The sequence below is a fragment of the Momordica charantia genome (assembly GCF_013281855.1).
Source record: "Momordica charantia cultivar OHB3-1 chromosome 2 unlocalized genomic scaffold, Mcharantia_2.0 BLBB01000002.1, whole genome shotgun sequence".
Classification (NCBI taxonomy): domain Eukaryota; kingdom Viridiplantae; phylum Streptophyta; class Magnoliopsida; order Cucurbitales; family Cucurbitaceae; genus Momordica; species Momordica charantia.
In genome coordinates, this window is record NW_028275160.1 from 20,620,284 (window position 1) to 20,637,744 (window position 17,461).

A 17,461-nucleotide genomic window follows, 5' to 3' on the forward strand; every position below is an offset into this window, starting at 1 on the left:
ACTTAGCGAATGCGAGTAGGAGGTGCCTACTGTGACAATTGACTCTGGCAGGCTAGTCGTTACCAAGAAGATAGGCGAGGAGAGGGATCTCGAGCTGTCGTTCAGGACCCACCCCACTTTTGGGAGCATCAATACTTTGGCAACAACGTGGGGCGTGCGAGCTCGGATCGGGCCATCGCATGAGCTGGCTCACCTTCTGGGGATGCTTGCGAGACTGTCCAACTCGATATTGACCACGCCGCCGAGGTAAGTTTCATTTTCAGTTGTACATCATTCGTTCGTCTATTACCATCTAAATGTATCTCTCTCCTGAAGGGATGTGAATCCCAGAGCGGAAGCGGACCGTTGTTCGTGACATTTGAGAAACAAAATCAATTTGCAAAGAAGGAAAATACAGAGGAAAGCCATTACCTTTGAAGAACTTTTCTTCAATGATTTCCACCCGAACAGCACCACCGAGTCTTCCTTGCTATCCTCTTGGGTTTCTAGAACACGATTGTGGGAGCGTTTTGTTTGGAATGTCAGGGAGAGTTGAGAGAGATCTTGAGAGAGATTGAACAATGCTTGGGATTTTCTCCTCTGTACTGTGCATAACTTACTGCAAAAGGAATAGAGGGAAATATGACGTCGGGTAACTCCCCACGTCATATGCAACTTCCCACTCCCCTGCATTTTTGCAGGGAGTGATTTATTATTAATAATAATATAAAATAATATTATTAATTAATAATAATTAATATATATATTTAATTAATTAATCTTATTAATTAATATTAATTAATTAATTAATTATTAATCTAATTAATAATCAATTAAATATATATATATTAATTAAATAAATAATTAACACTTAATTATTTATTATCAAAATAGAATCATATTTTAAAGCATTTCTCTCGTATAACCTATAGTCCTAATGTACATCTTATGCACATTATTTTTAGCCTATAGTTTTAATATGAATCTTATTCATATTAATTTTATTTGAATCACATTCAAAAAATTTTTCTCATAATATATAGTTTCAATTTTGAATTAACTATATATTATAATGTATCAATATACATATAATCCCTGAAGTAATTTGAACAATTCAAATTCTTCCAAAAACTTGATCCTCGTTTTACCCGTTATGAGCTAGCAAGGGGACCTAATGGACGTACAGATCCGAAGCTCCAACGGTGCAAGATTAATCGGTCAAACTCATTGACCGAGTTAATCTAGATTCGTTAACTACGGGTCATTCCACTAAGGACCCGCAGTTGTACTCTTCTCACTGCAGAATGTTTTCGTGTCCATTGATATACGACCATTAATGACTAGTCAATCCTTCACGAGTGTTCGTAACTAAAGTTGGGTCAAATTATCGTTTTACCCCTGAGTTACATCTTACTCCTTAAACACCACTGCTCCTCTAATGAACAACCCGGTTATGGTCCAACCAATAATCGGAAGTCCCTCTCGGCCAATAAAAGGGTGTCCTTTGTTCAAGTCCTGGAGTCAGCATTTAAGGGAACACTCATCTACTCCCCTAAAGTCGGGGAGGAGTGAATTCCATCTTGTGAAGTTATGTTCCCAGCTCCCCACTCGGTCTCGACCCCAAAATGGTAAGAATGTTGAGTCGGCGACTCAGGCCACTCTCACCCATACAGATCAAAGGACGAGCCCTCACGGGCAGGAGTCCATAACTCACTCAGGATTGAGAATGAGTTGTCTGGTCATCCTAAGAAATAGCAACCTATTAGTTAACGGTGTTACATCTAAAGATTGCCTATTTCGTGGTCCGGTCTTATACAAACTCATTGTATAGGATACACCCACTCGCATGTCTCCACACGAACGACGTGGATCGAGTCGTCCGTAACCTTCATAGAGTGGGCCGTATCCATAGTGTTGCCAGGATAAGGTACCCAGCCTATCCATATACTATAGACCATTTAGGTTATTCAGGGGTATATCAAATATATACCCCGTATATCAACTATATACCCAATATATATATTGTCCCGATTACATCATAAATAACCTTGGATGTTTAGTTTATTGGATTTTAGACAATGCAAGGCTATGATCCAACAACAAATTTATTGAATAAAACTTTATTAAATAGACATTTGTTTTTACAAAATACAAACTACGAGTTTAGGGCAATACACCCAACATCTCCTCAGTCTCATGCCCGTACGTGCATGTCCTTGGCGTTCATGGCGGTCGAGCTTTTGGGTCACGACCGGTGGACGGAGAAGGAGATTGCAGCTCACGCTTGACCACGGAGGAGAGGGATCACTCCAAGGCCGAGCTAAGGGATGTTAAGGTCAAGCTGCTGGAGGCGACCAAGAAGGCACCCTCCCTTGGCTCGAATGTTAGGGAGCTCGAGGGTGAGCTGGCTACGAAGGGGGGAGAATTATACAACATCCAAGTGAAGGGATTGAATCCTACAGCGAAAACGCCCAAACGCGTGTGCTTCGATCTTGTCTTAGAATTACAACAAAGAAAAAACATAAGCATTAGTATAAGAAATTTAGTGATACATACTTTTAAAGACACCTCTTCAATGTAGACACTAACACCACCACAAAGTCTTCCTCGCTATCATCTGGAAGTTAAGAACTCAGTTTGTGGGAACCATCTTATAATTGAAAGGGAAATTGAGAAATTGAGAGAGAAATTTTCTCGTTGGAGTTTTGTAAACAAAAGAACAGAGAGTCGGGGACCGTGCAAAGAAATTGGGAGAGCCTTTGTTTTATAGGGGATGGAGGAGTGAGGGGGAAATCACCACTTCCCCACCTCGGGGAAGACCTCCCCACTTTCCACCAGTGGAAAATGGGAGGTTTCTTCCCATTTTCCTTTTCCATTTTCTTTTTTTTTTAATTAAAACAATTTTAATTAAAATAACAGTTAATTAAATCTAATTTAAATAATTACAAAAAAAAATAATTACTAATTTAATTAAAATAAATCTAATTTAATTGAACCAAATTAACATATCACATTAATTTAAGTAAATCATATTCAATTAAATTAAACTTACATTAATCAACTATATTAGAATCAAATTCTAATATCCATTGCTCTAAATTTTGAATCCAATTAAAAGTTAACTTTATATTATAATGTATCAACATACATTATATTAATTGCATCTTATACAATTAACCTTAATTCCCTTTAACTAATTTGAACATTTCAAATTCTTTTCAAGAGTAACGATTCTTATCTATCCTTTACGAGCTAGCAATGAGACCTAATGGACCTACAGATTGGAAGCTGCAACAATAAGAGATTAATTTATTAAATTCATTAACCATATTAATCAACATTCGTTAACTGTCGGCCACTCCACTAAAGACCCACAGTTATACTCTTCTCACTATAGAATATTTTGCATCCATGGATTTTAACCATTAACGGTAAGAATCCTTCACGAGTGTTCATAACCACAGTTGGGTCAAATTACCGTTTTATCCCTGTGTTACATCTTGTACCTTAAGTACCGCTAATCCTCTAATGAACAACGTGGTCGCACTCCAACCAATAATCGGAAGTCCCTCTCGGGCCAGTGAGAGGGTGAGCCCCTTGTTCAAGTCCCAGAGTCAGCACTTAAGAGAACATTCATCTACTTACCCTTAAGTCAGGAATGAGTGAATTTCATCTTGTGTAGTTATATCCCCGGCTCCCCACACGGTCTCGTCCCCAAAATGGTAGGCATATTGAGTTGGCGACTCGGGCCACTCACACATACAAATCAAAAGACGAGCCCTAACAGGCAGGACTCCATAACTCGCTCAGGATTGAGATTGAGTTACGTGGTCATCCTATCGAAATATTAATCTATTAGCTAACAGTGTTACAACTAACGATTAATTATTTCGCGGTCCGATCTTATACAAACTCATTGTATTGGATACCTCTATTTGCATGTCTCTAGAGGAACGACCTGGATCGAGTCATTTGTAACTATTACAAAGTGGGTCGTATCCATAGTGTTACTAGGATAGGTAACCAACCTTATCCATATACTATACTCTTTAGATTACTACTGGAACATTATCCACCAGTATATCGAATATATACTGTGTATATATACATTGTATATCAAATATATATGATATGTATTAAATATATATTGTATATCTGTTATATATTATTCCAGTTACATAACATAACCTCGGATGTTAATTTATCGGATTTGGATTAATACAATTCTATCAATAACAACTTTATTGAATGAATATTTGTTTTATGTTTACAAACTACGAGTTTGGGGCATAAAACCCAACACCAAGCTCGTTTGGAGAGCTCTGATTCTGAGGTCGGCGCTCTAAAGTTGGACAATCAAGGCTTGCAAGTGGAGACTAAGAAACTCCGACAGGCTGAGGCTGCAATGGCTGCCAAACTGAACGACGAGGCCTTTCTGGATGCTAAGTTTCAAGAGCTACCGACATACGTCGAGTTTAGCAAGACGTTGGCGGACGATGGTTTCAAGTTCGTCGTTCCTTACTTGGAGAAACACCAAGGTAGGTTGGACCTCGTGCCCTTAAGCGCACCTACGTCAAGTCAGGGACCGTCTCTACCAATGGGACCATGGCCTCGGAAGAGGTCATTCAAGCCGGGGTGAAGAAGCTAGATGAGCTCACCCCTGTGGCCCCGTGGAAAACGATCATCTGACTAAGGTTGCCTAGTACGACCTTCTTGATGAATGATCCTACTACTTCTTCATCATTTTCTTGTGCTATGACTTCATCGTGCTTCTTTTCATGTTATAAGGTCTGAGGCCTTCTCCTCGGTGAATTTGAATGAAACTTCGGCGCATTTAAACTTCGGCGCGTCCTATCTAGCTCGTATCTTCGCAAGCTTGAACAACTATTTGACGCTCAAGTAATGAAACATTTTAGGCCCCCATTTACATGTGGCTCGGCCTAGTTATTATGAAAACTAGTTGTATTTAAATTTTCTCGCCAATTACATAATACGCCCACACAGCTCGCCGGGCCATTTTTAGCGATAGTAAATTCGTAGATGTTGTGCGTTCCATGGGTGAGGGAGCTGTTTCCTTTTAAGGTTGGTCAGGGTGTACATGCCAGGTCGTTTTTCGCTCTCCACCTTATACGGGCCTTCTAAGGTCAGCTCTAGAGCCCCTCTTTTTCGGAGGACTTTGCGTAGCATGAGATCGCCAGGTCGAAAGTGACGCGGCTTGACTCTTGCGTCATAGTGTCGTTTCACTCCCTTCTGATACTCAACCAGTTATAGTTATAAGGTCTCTCTTTTGCCCTCAAGGAGATCGAGATTCAGGCAAAGCTCCTTGTCGTTGACGGTGCATCGAAGGATTCGGTCTGAGCTGTAGGGAGACCGACCTCGACCTGTACCACGACCTTCGAGCCAATGGCCAATTCGAACGGGTTTTTTCCTATGGAATTCCGAGTAGTCGTCCTATACGACCACAACACCTTGAGTAGCTCCTCGGCCCATCTACCCTTAACTTTAGGTCACGCTTAATAATTTTGTTGATGGCTTCCACTTTTTTGTTGGCTTGTGGATGCGTAGGGGAGGCACTTAAATGTTTTATTTCCAGTCGCGCACAAAAGCCATTGAACTTAGGGTTGTCAAACCGCTTTCTGTTCTTTGATATGATTGCATCGGGTATGCCAAACCTACAGACGAGGTTCGTCCGTATGATGTTCGTGATTTTGGCTTCTGTTATGGTGGCCAGCAGCTCGGCCTCCGTCCACTTAGTAAAGTAGTCTACGGCCACCACGACGAACTTCGTTTGGCCCTTCCCAAGCGGAAGGGGTCCGACAAGGACAATTTCCCATTGTGCAAATGGCCAAGGGCTCGAAATCGACGTGAGGAGCTCAGACGATTGATTTATTGTGGTGGTAAATCATTGGCATCAGTCGCATCAACGGGTGAACTCCATGGCATCTCGTCCCAAGGTAGGCCAGTAGTAGACCTGTTTGACCAGCTTCGCAACTAGAGATCGCCCCCCCTACATGGTTGCCTTGCACCCCTTCATGGATCTCTCTTAGGGCATAGTTCGCCTCCTCTGGGTCTAAGCACCTAAATAGCGGAAGTGAGAAGCCTCGCTTGTACAACACATCGTCCTTGAGGATGTACCCTGCTGCCTTGTGCCGTAATTTCCTGAGGTCGACCTGTTCGAGTAGTTCTCCTCCTCACAAGAAGGCTTTTATAAGGTCCATCTAGGTTGAGACTATGGCTTCTGCGTTCATCACTTCTGGTTCTTGAAGGGAGAGTGCCTCTAGAATTTCAACTGGGACCGACCTAGACAGCTCGGTTGGATAAGATGATGCAAGCTTCACCAAGGCATCAGCGTTAGCATTTTCAGCCCGGGGCACCCGTTCTATGGTATATTCTAGCAGCCTATCTAACAACTCGCGTGTTTTGCATAAGCATCTCTCCATCATGTTGTCCTTGGCCTAATATTCTTCGGTGATCTGATTGACCACGAGTTGCGAGTTGCTTATGATGTTTATGCATGTGGCACTCATGGCTTCAATCATGCACAAACCTGCTATCAGTGCCTCATATTCTGATTCGTTATTTGAGGCTGTGAAGTTGAACCTCACTGCGTACTCGAACCGATCTCCACTGGGCATTTGGAGAAGGACTTCGGCACCACTGCATTTTTCGTTTGAGGATACGTCGACGTGGAGAACCCATCTATTCAAGTTCTCCTTATCTGAGCTTGGGAGCAGAGTGAGCTCGACGATGAAGTCGGCCACTGCTTGACCCTTCATCGCGACTCTTGACTTGAAGCTTATGTCATATTCACTCAGCTTAAGAGCGCAATTCATGAGTCTCCGTGGAGTTTTAAGCTTATGGAAGACCTATTTCAGGGGGAAGTTAGTGAGGACCTTCACCCTCTGAGCTTAGAAGCTAAGTCGAAGACATCACGCCACAACAGTTAGAGCTAGTGCTAACTTCTCCACCTACGAATGGCGAGTCTCAACGTCCGTCATCGACTTGCTCCTGTAATACACTAGGCTTCCGTCCTGTCTTACTAGCGTCGAGCTCACCGCGCTTGCCGACACCAAAAGGTATAGTGTGAGCTCTTCACTAAGCTGTGGCTTTGACAACAGCAGTGTCGAGCTTAGGTAGCTCTTAAGCTCGTCAAAGGCCACTTGACACTCTGGGGTCCATTCAAAGCGATCTTTCTTCCGCAGCACTTTGAAGAACAGCAAATATCTGTCCGTAGATCGCGAAACAAAACGATTCAACGTGGTAATTTTTTTCGTCGAGGCATTAAAGCTGCTTTGCATCGATCGGCTGGTCGATCCGTGGGAGGTGGAAGCTATCCTTTGGGCATGCCCTGTTTAAGTTAGTGAAGTCTACACACATCCTCAATTTTAATTTTTTGGACTAACACTACATTCGAGAGCAACATAGGGTAATTAACTTCCTTGATATATTCAACCTTCAAAAGTTTTTGGACTTTACCTACAATTGTTGTGCTTCTTTCAGCGTTCACAGGTCATCTCTTTTGTTTTACAGGTCGCGTAAAGGGGTCTACATTTAAATGATGCACCATGATGTTGGGATCGATTCCAAGCATGTCCTCGTGCGACCAAGCGAACACGTCGATGTTACTTTTGAGGAATTGGACAAGCTCTTCCTTCTCGGTGGCCCCCAGCTTCGTGCTGATGCTTGCGCACTTCTCTAGGCCGAGCAACTGGATGAGCTCAAGGTCTTCTGCAGGCTCTCCACGACTCTGCTCATTTAGTGGCTTGTCTGCCTGGAGCTCGGGGACCCTAGTGGTTGCTTTGTAAGTGGGCTTCAAGGCTACTGCGTAGCATTCCCTTGAGGTCTTCTGCTCGCTCCGTACTTTCCCCACTCTATTGGGAGTTGGTATTTCATCGCTTAATGTAGTGTAGATGGCACGACTTGTAGGTTGTGGATGACAGGTCGGCAAAATATAGCGTTGTTCGCCGACATGGATTTAACCACCACAAATTTTGCCATCTTTTAGACTTGGTGATCTCTTTCCCTATGGTTACTGGAAGACTCACGCATCCTTTAAGTCTAACTGGTTCGCCTGCAAAACCGACCAGTGGAGTGAGGCTTGGCTTGAGCTGGCCTCGCTCGCATCGCATAGCAATGTAAGTGGAAAATGACAGAATGTTAGTAGAGGCACCTCCATCAATCATTATGCGTCTGACTGTCACATGATCGATCTGAGCCTCGATGACCAAAGTGTCGTTGTGAGGGTTGTGCATGTCTTTCATGTATCAATCCGAAAACGAGATTTGGTAGCAGACAAGCTGCATGTAGCTCGCGCATACTTCATGGCAGGCTTCTGGTGCCAGCGCTTTCCGCTTGTTCCCTTTTTGGTCCCCGTTTGGTCCTCCGAAGATCATATTGATCACGGTAGGTCGGTCTGTACGCATTGGAGAAGATCGCGTCCACTCTATTTCTGTCCTTTCTTCTATCGAGTTGCCTACTCCATTCCTTCCTCTGCTAAGAGCTCACCTCACTTGTTTCTTGAAGTATCCTTTAGGAATGAGGCCTTCAATTTGTCTCTTCAGGTCATAGCCGTCGGAGGTGTCGTTACCTAGTTCTTGTGGAAATGGCAAAACTTCGACCTATTGCGCTTCTTAGGATCTCGGCGCATTGGATTGGGCTCGATAAGTAGGTCGAGCTTTGAATCTTGTATATTGGCAAGAATTTCAGCCACTGGGACAGTCAAAGGTGTGAAACGATCATACCTTTTAGGTCATCCGCGCTTCTGGTCCTGCTTTTATCGAGATTCGTGATTGTACTACCGCTAATACTACGGCAACCTTCTAGAGTTGTCCTGACCTCTTCTTTCATGCGTAGGGCTGGTTCTTGAAGGGTCTTCCTTCGACTGGATGAGCTCACTCGCCTATATGAACTTCCTAGCTTATTATATACTGGCTTTAATGGTGAGCTTGGGTTTCTTAGTGAGCGACCACTTCAATTACTCATGTCTAACTTGTGAGGCGAACGTTGAGCAAGCGAACTCTTCGTTGCAAGACACCATGATTAGAGCGACAAGGAACCTCCTCACGTAGTCTCTTAAGCTCTCTCCAGCCTTTTGCCTTATCATGAGTAGGTATTGGGTTGCGTGCTGGGTCTCCTGTTGAGCTACAAACTAGGTCACAAATGTTGGGATAATGGAGCCAAAATAGATGACCCGTGTCCTACGAGCAAAATGATTTTCAACACTACTACCAATTCCTACAAGGAGTAGGATATTATTGTCTTATAAGGATTACAATATTATTTTCCTATAAGGATTGGGATATTTGACCTCTTATAAATAGAACCCTTTTGTTAAGAGAGACTTGAGTGGTTATGGACAGTGTGTGAAAAAAGGAGTTTGTATCCCGTGGGTTTTAGTGAGGGTATTTGCAATTGTGTAATCCTAGGTAGCCATTTTTAGGGTACTTAGAAGCAAGATAGTAATATCTTGAATGAGATCTCCATTGTAATATTCCCAACTATAGTTAAACCTGCTTTTTCGCCGAAGACTGGACATATTCACAAGATAGGGGCGAACCAATATAATCCCTATGGTATTAAGTTTTTCTATCCCTATCTCTTATTCATTTGTTATTGTTACTTACTTATTTGCTTTTAGCCTGTGGAAGGGGAAAATCATATAGTTTATGTTTAAAGAACTTACAGGAGGATCGATTGATCTATATTTTTTTCCCAGATCTATATTTTTTTCCCAACAACAAACACCTTGCACAGCTGCTTCCAGGAGGAAATGGAGTGGGGCAACAGCTACCGGTACCATTCCTCGTGGACCCCTATAAAGTCACGGAGAATGCCCTACACTTCATCGCGCCAGGGTAGGAGTGGAAATCCATTGGTCACTCATAAGTCTCTATATGGTCCACCAGATTGGTGGATCCAACGTACCTGTAGAAGCTCAGGAGTTTCCATTTGGATGAGATTGGTGCGGTAAAGATGCCCTGGGTGAAGGGCGGTTCGTCGAGCTTATCATCGTCTGAGATTGGTTTCCCTTGGACCTTTTGGAGTCGTTTTTAGCTCCTTTCGAAGTTGCTCGAACTGCTGCAGCAGGTCCTCGTTGTTAACCGACTCCGACCTTATCGAGGGATTGTCTTTCTTGGAGAATTAATTCTTATCAAGAACTTTGTAGAGGTCTCGTTCATTCAACGAAGAAGGATGGGTACGCAGGTCTTTTCCCTAAGAGCGATCGTTTCCCACCAGGATGAGCTTCGACAGGTTCACGCTACCGACCTCTCCTGGTCTCCCCTCGTGGCCTTTGCTTTCCCTCTTCTGGGGTCATGCTAGACCTCAAGCTCCAGGAGCTCGGGGAGTGGCACTCCCGCTGTCTCTAATGCCTCAGTCAAGGCTGCGACCTGGGCCCTCATGACGTCTATTTTGTTTTATAGGTTGAACAATACCTTGACCTGGAGGCGAGATTTCGACCTCTGGGGGTCCGCTCGGGTTTTTGGCTTCCGACTTGCAGGTAGTTTGAAAGCGCCCGGCTGAGTTTTCGGGTCCTTAAAATGGTGGTTGCTTGCATTTGGGAACCCTTCGTCATGACTAGCGTTTGAGCGATATGCTTGATCTGGCTACGACAGTCGATTCCCACATACAGCACCAACTATTGATGCAAAAATCTGCCAAGACACGAATGACGATCTGGGAGGTCAGCTGGCCACACTTAGAGCAACTCTCGGGGTACCTGCAAGGAGGTAAGCCACTCTGACACCCAAGTTAGTATTAAATCTGAGCTCAACAAATCAGCGTCATACAGATTTCATACCTCGGCCGATGGGTGAGAGGTGTATTTATAGCGGTTGATGGGGTAGATAACTGTCCCATCAGGATATTCCTGTGTTTGGGTGGGGCTGTCCCAAGCGACCTCCAGTCGCTACTATTGACCAGTCCGCCTATGTTGTCGAGGCCGACCTGTTAAGTCGGCTGTTTCGGCTTCGCTTGAATAGGTCGGCTGTGTGCAGTTCAACCCCCAACACTGGCCCAATGGTGTTTTTTTTTTCAAATATTAATATTTATTTTATCAATCAATTTCAATTTAGCCCATTATTTTTTTAAGTTCTAGATCCCACTTATAACTATTTGAAACTATGTAATCCATATATTAAACAATTAATGAGAAGGTAACGAGGATAATCAAAATTGAAGATTGAAGAATAGAAGATTTAATGCAATAAATTAGAGTAGAAAAATATCAGGTATAATTGCCCAGCAAAATATATCATGTTGAGGAGGTATAATTCCAATAGTGGGTTGTTGTTTTCTTATAAGAATACAAAAAACAAGGCCAACCTCAACATGTCTCGATTACTTTAAGGCGATGATTCGAATCTCTACCTTTACATGTTGTACAAAATAATAATAATAATAGTGAAAGTTACGTTCCATATGGCTTGAATCCAAGACAATAAAGTTAGTCATTGAGCACAAGTGATAAAAAGTTATTGTAATAACAAAACTATACAATTTAATCCATTAAGACATTAGTAACCTCTTTTTTATATTTTCAAGTTTTCAACTCAATTAACTATGAAGTGGTATTTTTTTTAGTACAACACATTTGACTACGAGGGTTTGAACCTCCGACTTCATGAAAAGGAGTAGGTATCAATTACTACTAAGCTCTATTCACTTTGATACGGTTGGTCAACCGGTGATGGAGAAAGTGGAACCCACCCAAGTTTTCATCGTTTTAGTTGAGCCCACCCCAAATTAATTATATTATTTGTTTTTCTTTTCTGTTCTTTTTATATTAAAACAAAAATAGTGTACCACACAAATGATTAGATATAATATACCACAAAAATGATATGTGAAACATGAAAAATTGCATATAAAAAGCAATATACTTGCTTATGCCAAAACTAAATTCCAGCTTGAGTAGCAATGGCAATGGCAGTGGGTGTTCTCCACCTTTCTCTTCCTTCACCCATCTCTTTTACTACCACACAACGGCTTCCTTCCCATCCCAAGTTTTATGTTCTCTCTCAAACGATTACACGAGAAGGTGCCGAGCCTGTTATTCGACGATCTGCAAATTACCAACCTTCTATTTGGAACTACGAGTTTGTTCAGTCGTTGACAAGTGAATTCAGGGTAAACACTCTGACCAACTTTAATATATCATGAAACAAATCTTTTCATGTTATTTTTACTATGTTTAGTCGTATCCTTAAGATTTAAAGGTAATACATGACCTATAAAGTGGCGCAATTTGACTAAATATCGATGCGACCATATGAATATCATTTTATACACTGTTGCATGAGTGAATTGATATTTGCTCAATTGTATTAACCTCCTAAAAAATATGGTTGCATGAAAAATTTTATTTTTTGTTTTTTGTTATTTTGGTATTTTTTAATATTATTTGCTTGTACGTTTAGGAAGATAAGTGTTTAAATAGGAGGGATATGCTAAAAAGCGAAGTGAAATTGGTGCTCACCGGAGAATTGGTTGGAGATCCTCTACGTCTGCTCGAGGTAGTCGATGAATTGCAAAGGCTTGGACTCTCATATCACTTTGAGAAAGAAATAAATGAAATAGTAAAGAATATGAACGAGAGGTTCCAAATTAGTGAACAAAATTATAGTAATAACTTATACGCCACAGCTCTTCAATTTCGAATTCTAAGGCAACATGGTTATTACATTCCTCAAGGTAACACATTTTGTTTTCTTACACTAAATTTTAACCAGAGTTTCCTTTTTCTTTTTCTTTTTCTTTTTCTCTCTCTATTTGTCAATGAATAATATATATATATATATAAAGAAAAGAAACTTGGTAGATCATGATCATGATGTGCTTTTTTTTTTTTTTTGTTGGCATCCATTTTACTTTAAAAAAAATATATATTTGTTGGTGATCATTTGCTGTTGCCTTTTCTTTTCTAAAAGTTTTAAATTAAATACATTTTATACTTTCGCTTGATGATTATTTCTTTATAAAATAAAATATTCAAAATGTTAACGTCACTTTTCATTATCCTTTTAGAAAATTAGAAAGAAGAAACAAATGAAGGAAACAAAAAAGAAAATTAAAACCTTCATTTGATAAAAGTGTTATTTTTTATGTTTTAGTTCTTAAAATTATATATTTTTTTGTAAGGTTTTTTTTTTCCTTTTCCAATCAACGTTGGGAAAAAGAAAAGAGAAACGGTGTTTTCCATAAACTTGTTTCTAAATTTAGTTAAGATTTTAAAAATAAATCATAAGTTTTGTTGATTTATTCCATGCAGAAGTGTTCAACGAGTTCAAGGAGGAGATAGAAAATTTAAGTGTCTGTGTTTGTGAAGGGAAAGTGAAAGGAATGTTATCGTTGTATGAAGCTTCATTTTTAGCGATAGAAGGTGAATTCTTTTTGGATGAAGCACGACAGTTTTCCCTCGAACATCTTTCAAATTACCTTAAATATTCAAGTAGCGATGAAACGATTTCCACCATCTTAATAAGACATGCATTGGAACTTCCGCTTCATTGGAGGATGTCGAGATTGGAGGCTAGATGGTTCATTGATGTGTATCAAAGAATGCCACATAAAAATCTTATTATGTTGGAATTAGCCAAGTTAGATTTCAACATTGTCCAATCCACACACCAAGATGAGCTAAAATATCCAGGTAATAAAAGGCTTGCCTAGTAACATTCATATTTATTGTTTCTCATTTTACGTTTCTTGTTTTTGGTAACTGTTTCCTTTTTTTATTCTTTCCTTTTCATTGTAAAAAAAAAAAAAAACATAAAAATGTTTCGTGCACTTTCTTCTTTATTGTTCTCTAAAATTTTAATTAAACAAAAGTTTAATATAAAAATAAAATTTTTAAATTAAATATTCAAAATTTTATATTTTATTTAATTTTAAATATTTATTATGCATTTTATACCAGAATGACAGAATAATATTTTGAAAAAAAAAATTGCAAATGAGAATAAAAAACAAGAAACTTAGGGCCCGTTTGGTAGCGTTCCTGCCTCTTGTTTCTCGTTTCCAAATTTTATTAAGAAATTTAAGCTTTTGCAACTAAATATGTTTCTTGTTTTCTAATTTTTTTTTGGAAACATTTATAGAAATTTTGGAAACAATTAAAACAAGTTTCTTGTTTCTGTTTAAAATTTGTTACAATACATAAATATAAATATTGTTCGATCATCCTTGAATTCATGAGTGTTAGGTCATACAATCCTATTATTCTTTATTAAAAATGAAGAAACATAAACAGAAAAACGAGAATGTTACCAAACGAGCCATTGATTTTGTTGTTTCCAAAATTTCTTCTCAATTTCGGAAACCTTCCTTAAAAGCACTAAAAAAGTCATACTTGTATAAGTACATTTGATTAACTTATTGTTTTTACTTGATACTGTTTTACAATAACAAACCTAAATGTAATTCTGAATTATTTATCATTTATTATTACACTTCTCACTTCAAAACAGGGATTTTTATTTTCCTTTTTAGAAAAAACAAATACATGTTTCACTTGAAAATAAATTCCAAAAAAACAAAATTAATAATTTTTGTCATCTTCCTTTTGTAATATACAATCTAATATATGAGTGGTGGTCCTCTTGGTGCATATGGAAGGTGGTGGAAAAGCACAGACATGGGAGAAAAGTTTGAGTTTGCAAGGGACAGATTAATGGCAAATTTCTTCTGGTCTGTGGGAATGAGTCCCAGTGATCCCCGTTTCGGATACTTTAGAAGGATGACTACCAAAATCGCTTCGTTAATAACAGTAATTGACGATGTTTACGACGTGTATGGAACTTTGGACGAACTCGAACTCTTTACTGATGCGGTCGAAAGGTAATTTGTTAGATCAAGTTTAACGATCGCTATGCTAAGTTTTATAACATATATATTACGAATATATATGATTTAATATTATCGTAACTAAATTGGCTTACTAGTTTATTACTTCAGATGGGATATTGATGCACTCGATATGTTACCATGCTACCTGAAAATATGTTTCACTACTCTCCATAATACCATCAATGATGTGGCTTTCGATATTCTTGAAGATCAAGGAGTCAACGTCATTCAATATTTAAGAAAAGTGGTAAAAACATCTGCTTAATTATTTTTTGCTGAATTTTTATTTTGATGTGAATTTGAAGATTTTTTTTATTTTTTATTTTGTTGTGAAATTCTAACTCCATTTATATTTAAATGTTTGTAGTGGGTAGATTTATGCAAAACATTTTTGACGGAGGCAAAGTGGTACTACACTAATTATAAACCAACATTCCAAGAGTATTTAGATAATGCTTGGATTTCAGTATCGGGACCTCTTCTTCTAGTTCATGCTTATGTCTTTACGACAAAATCAATAACAACAGAGGACTTGGAAGGCTTGGAAGACTATCCTGATCTTATTCGATATTCATCCATGATATTTCGTCTTTCTAATGACTTGGCTTCATCATCGGTATTTATTTTAAAATAGTATTATATTATTGTATCATTCATTTAATGAATTTTTAGCACGTACGCAAATAATTACTAATGATGAAACTTTTTCTCAAAATCATACGATGAAGCAGAGAGAGGTGAAGTTGCAAATTCACTTCAATGCTACATGAACGACACGGATGCATCTGAACATGAAGCACGAACGCATATAGAGGGTTTGATTGTTGAGTCGTGGAAGAAAATTAACCAAGTACAAAATATGAGTTCTTCACCATACTTTTCTCGGACTTTGATTGAAATTGCTTCAAATCTTGCTAGAATTGCTCACACGGTCTACCAACATAGAGATGGGCACACTGTCGAAGATCATGAGACCAGAGATGGCGTATTATCCTTATTCATCAACCCTATTTAGATTCATATATGGACTTTACTTAAAAATTATATTTTGTTGGTGAATGTTCCTTTGTGATATTCGTGCATAGAAAGAAATAGTTAAAAACTCAATGTAAGTATACAGCAATTACTAAAAGCTCTACTTGATTGTTCGCCAATGTAGATCCTAAATTTGTTGGGTATTTTATTTTATTATTCTTTTTTTATTTGATCTATAATAATTTTAGTTGATTTGTAGTCGTTTTCTTTCTGGATTTTTGTTTAGATTTTATGGCAAACTTTTTTTCTTAATTTGTGTTTTATCAAAAATAAAAGTAATTTATAATAAAAATAAAAACATAATTTGTTTTAATATAGATTTCCTTCTTTTGTTATATAAAATATTTTTAGTTAAAATAATACAAAATCTTTTTCATTTGGAAACTGTTAGTTTGATTGATCAAAATTTGGTAAAAATTAAATATTTCAATCAGTGTTTGAAATCATAAAATCTTGTTATTTTATTTTATTTTATTTTTAAGATTCGGCTAATTAATAAAAACTATCGGCACTCGCAATTATAGCAAAAAAAAAAATTAAGAAAATTAGAAATTTAGCATCTTTTTTTTTTCTTTTGTACCTATATAGAAAAATCTTTCCCAAAAAATGGAGGTCCAAATGGATAAATCTCAAATTTACCCTTAATTAGTCCAAAAACACGGAGGCTGAATAGCCGAGTCTTGTGGGATGTTGGATTCAATTTCCCTAAGATTTTCACTCGTATATATGTCTCATATATACTTGATATACCTCTAATTTACCACTGATATCTCACGAATATTGAATTGATGTATCACTAATATAACTATGTATCTATTGATATAAATTATTAATTATATGATTATATGATTTACCACGAATATATTTATGATATATACTCGATATGTCTACAATTTATTACTGATATACCTCTAATATAATCGTGATATCTACTTATATAACTATAATATTTTGTGTGTTTATATAATACTAATATATCTACTAAATTTTTTTAATAAAATAAGGTGCAAAAAAAGAAAATGAAATTTAAAGTTATTAATATCCAACTAATATACTAATGATATAACTTCTGATATGATTATATAATTTACTGTAGATTGATTTATCACTCATATAACCCTAATATATGTATGATATATATTTGAAATATATCTAATATACAACTGCTTTTTTACTTTTGATATAATTACGGTATCTACCGATGTAACTACTAATATGATTATATGATTTATCATTGATTGATCTACTGATATAACTTGTAATATGAGATTTACTACTGATATATGATTTACCATTGATATAGTATTGATATATATCTAATACATGCTTGATATACTTCTAGTTTATTAGTGATATACTTATGATATAAATATGATATCTGTGTGTTAATTTATACTTTTGATATGATTATATGATGTAATATGGAAAAAAATTATTTTTGAGATCAAAGTTTTTGTTCAAAATAAACAACTGATGTGATTACATGGTGGTATATATATAATTGATATGCTCATGATATATGTCAGATATACCACTGATATAACTAATATATATCTTATATTTAGTATATCAATTACATGTATACTTAATATGAAATATAACA

General features: G+C 37.9%; 1 protein-coding gene across 1 annotated transcript; it reads left to right on the plus strand.

The window, feature by feature from the left end:
* The first annotated feature begins 11,901 nt into the window (after window positions 1-11,901).
* LOC111024869 (terpene synthase 10-like) lies at window positions 11,902-15,838 on the plus strand. The gene is made up of 7 exons (XM_088120456.1): window positions 11,902-12,105; window positions 12,396-12,669; window positions 13,247-13,621; window positions 14,583-14,814; window positions 14,932-15,070; window positions 15,191-15,438; window positions 15,544-15,838. The coding sequence occupies exons 1-7, from the start codon at window positions 11,902-11,904 to the stop codon at window positions 15,836-15,838; spliced, it is 1,767 nt and encodes a 588-aa protein (XP_087976582.1).
* The last annotated feature ends 1,623 nt before the right edge of the window (window positions 15,839-17,461 follow it).

Excerpts from the sequence above, each read along its gene's own strand:
- LOC111024869 (XM_088120456.1), top strand. The coding sequence starts at position 11,902 with ATGGCAGTGGGTGTTCTCCACCTTTCTCTTCCTTCACCCATCTCTTTT. Across the intron at positions 12,670-13,246 it reads TGGTTATTACATTCCTCAAG|AAGTGTTCAACGAGTTCAAG; the intron begins GTAACACATTTT and ends TATTCCATGCAG. Across the intron at positions 13,622-14,582 it reads ACACCAAGATGAGCTAAAAT|CATATGGAAGGTGGTGGAAA; the intron begins ATCCAGGTAATA and ends GTCCTCTTGGTG.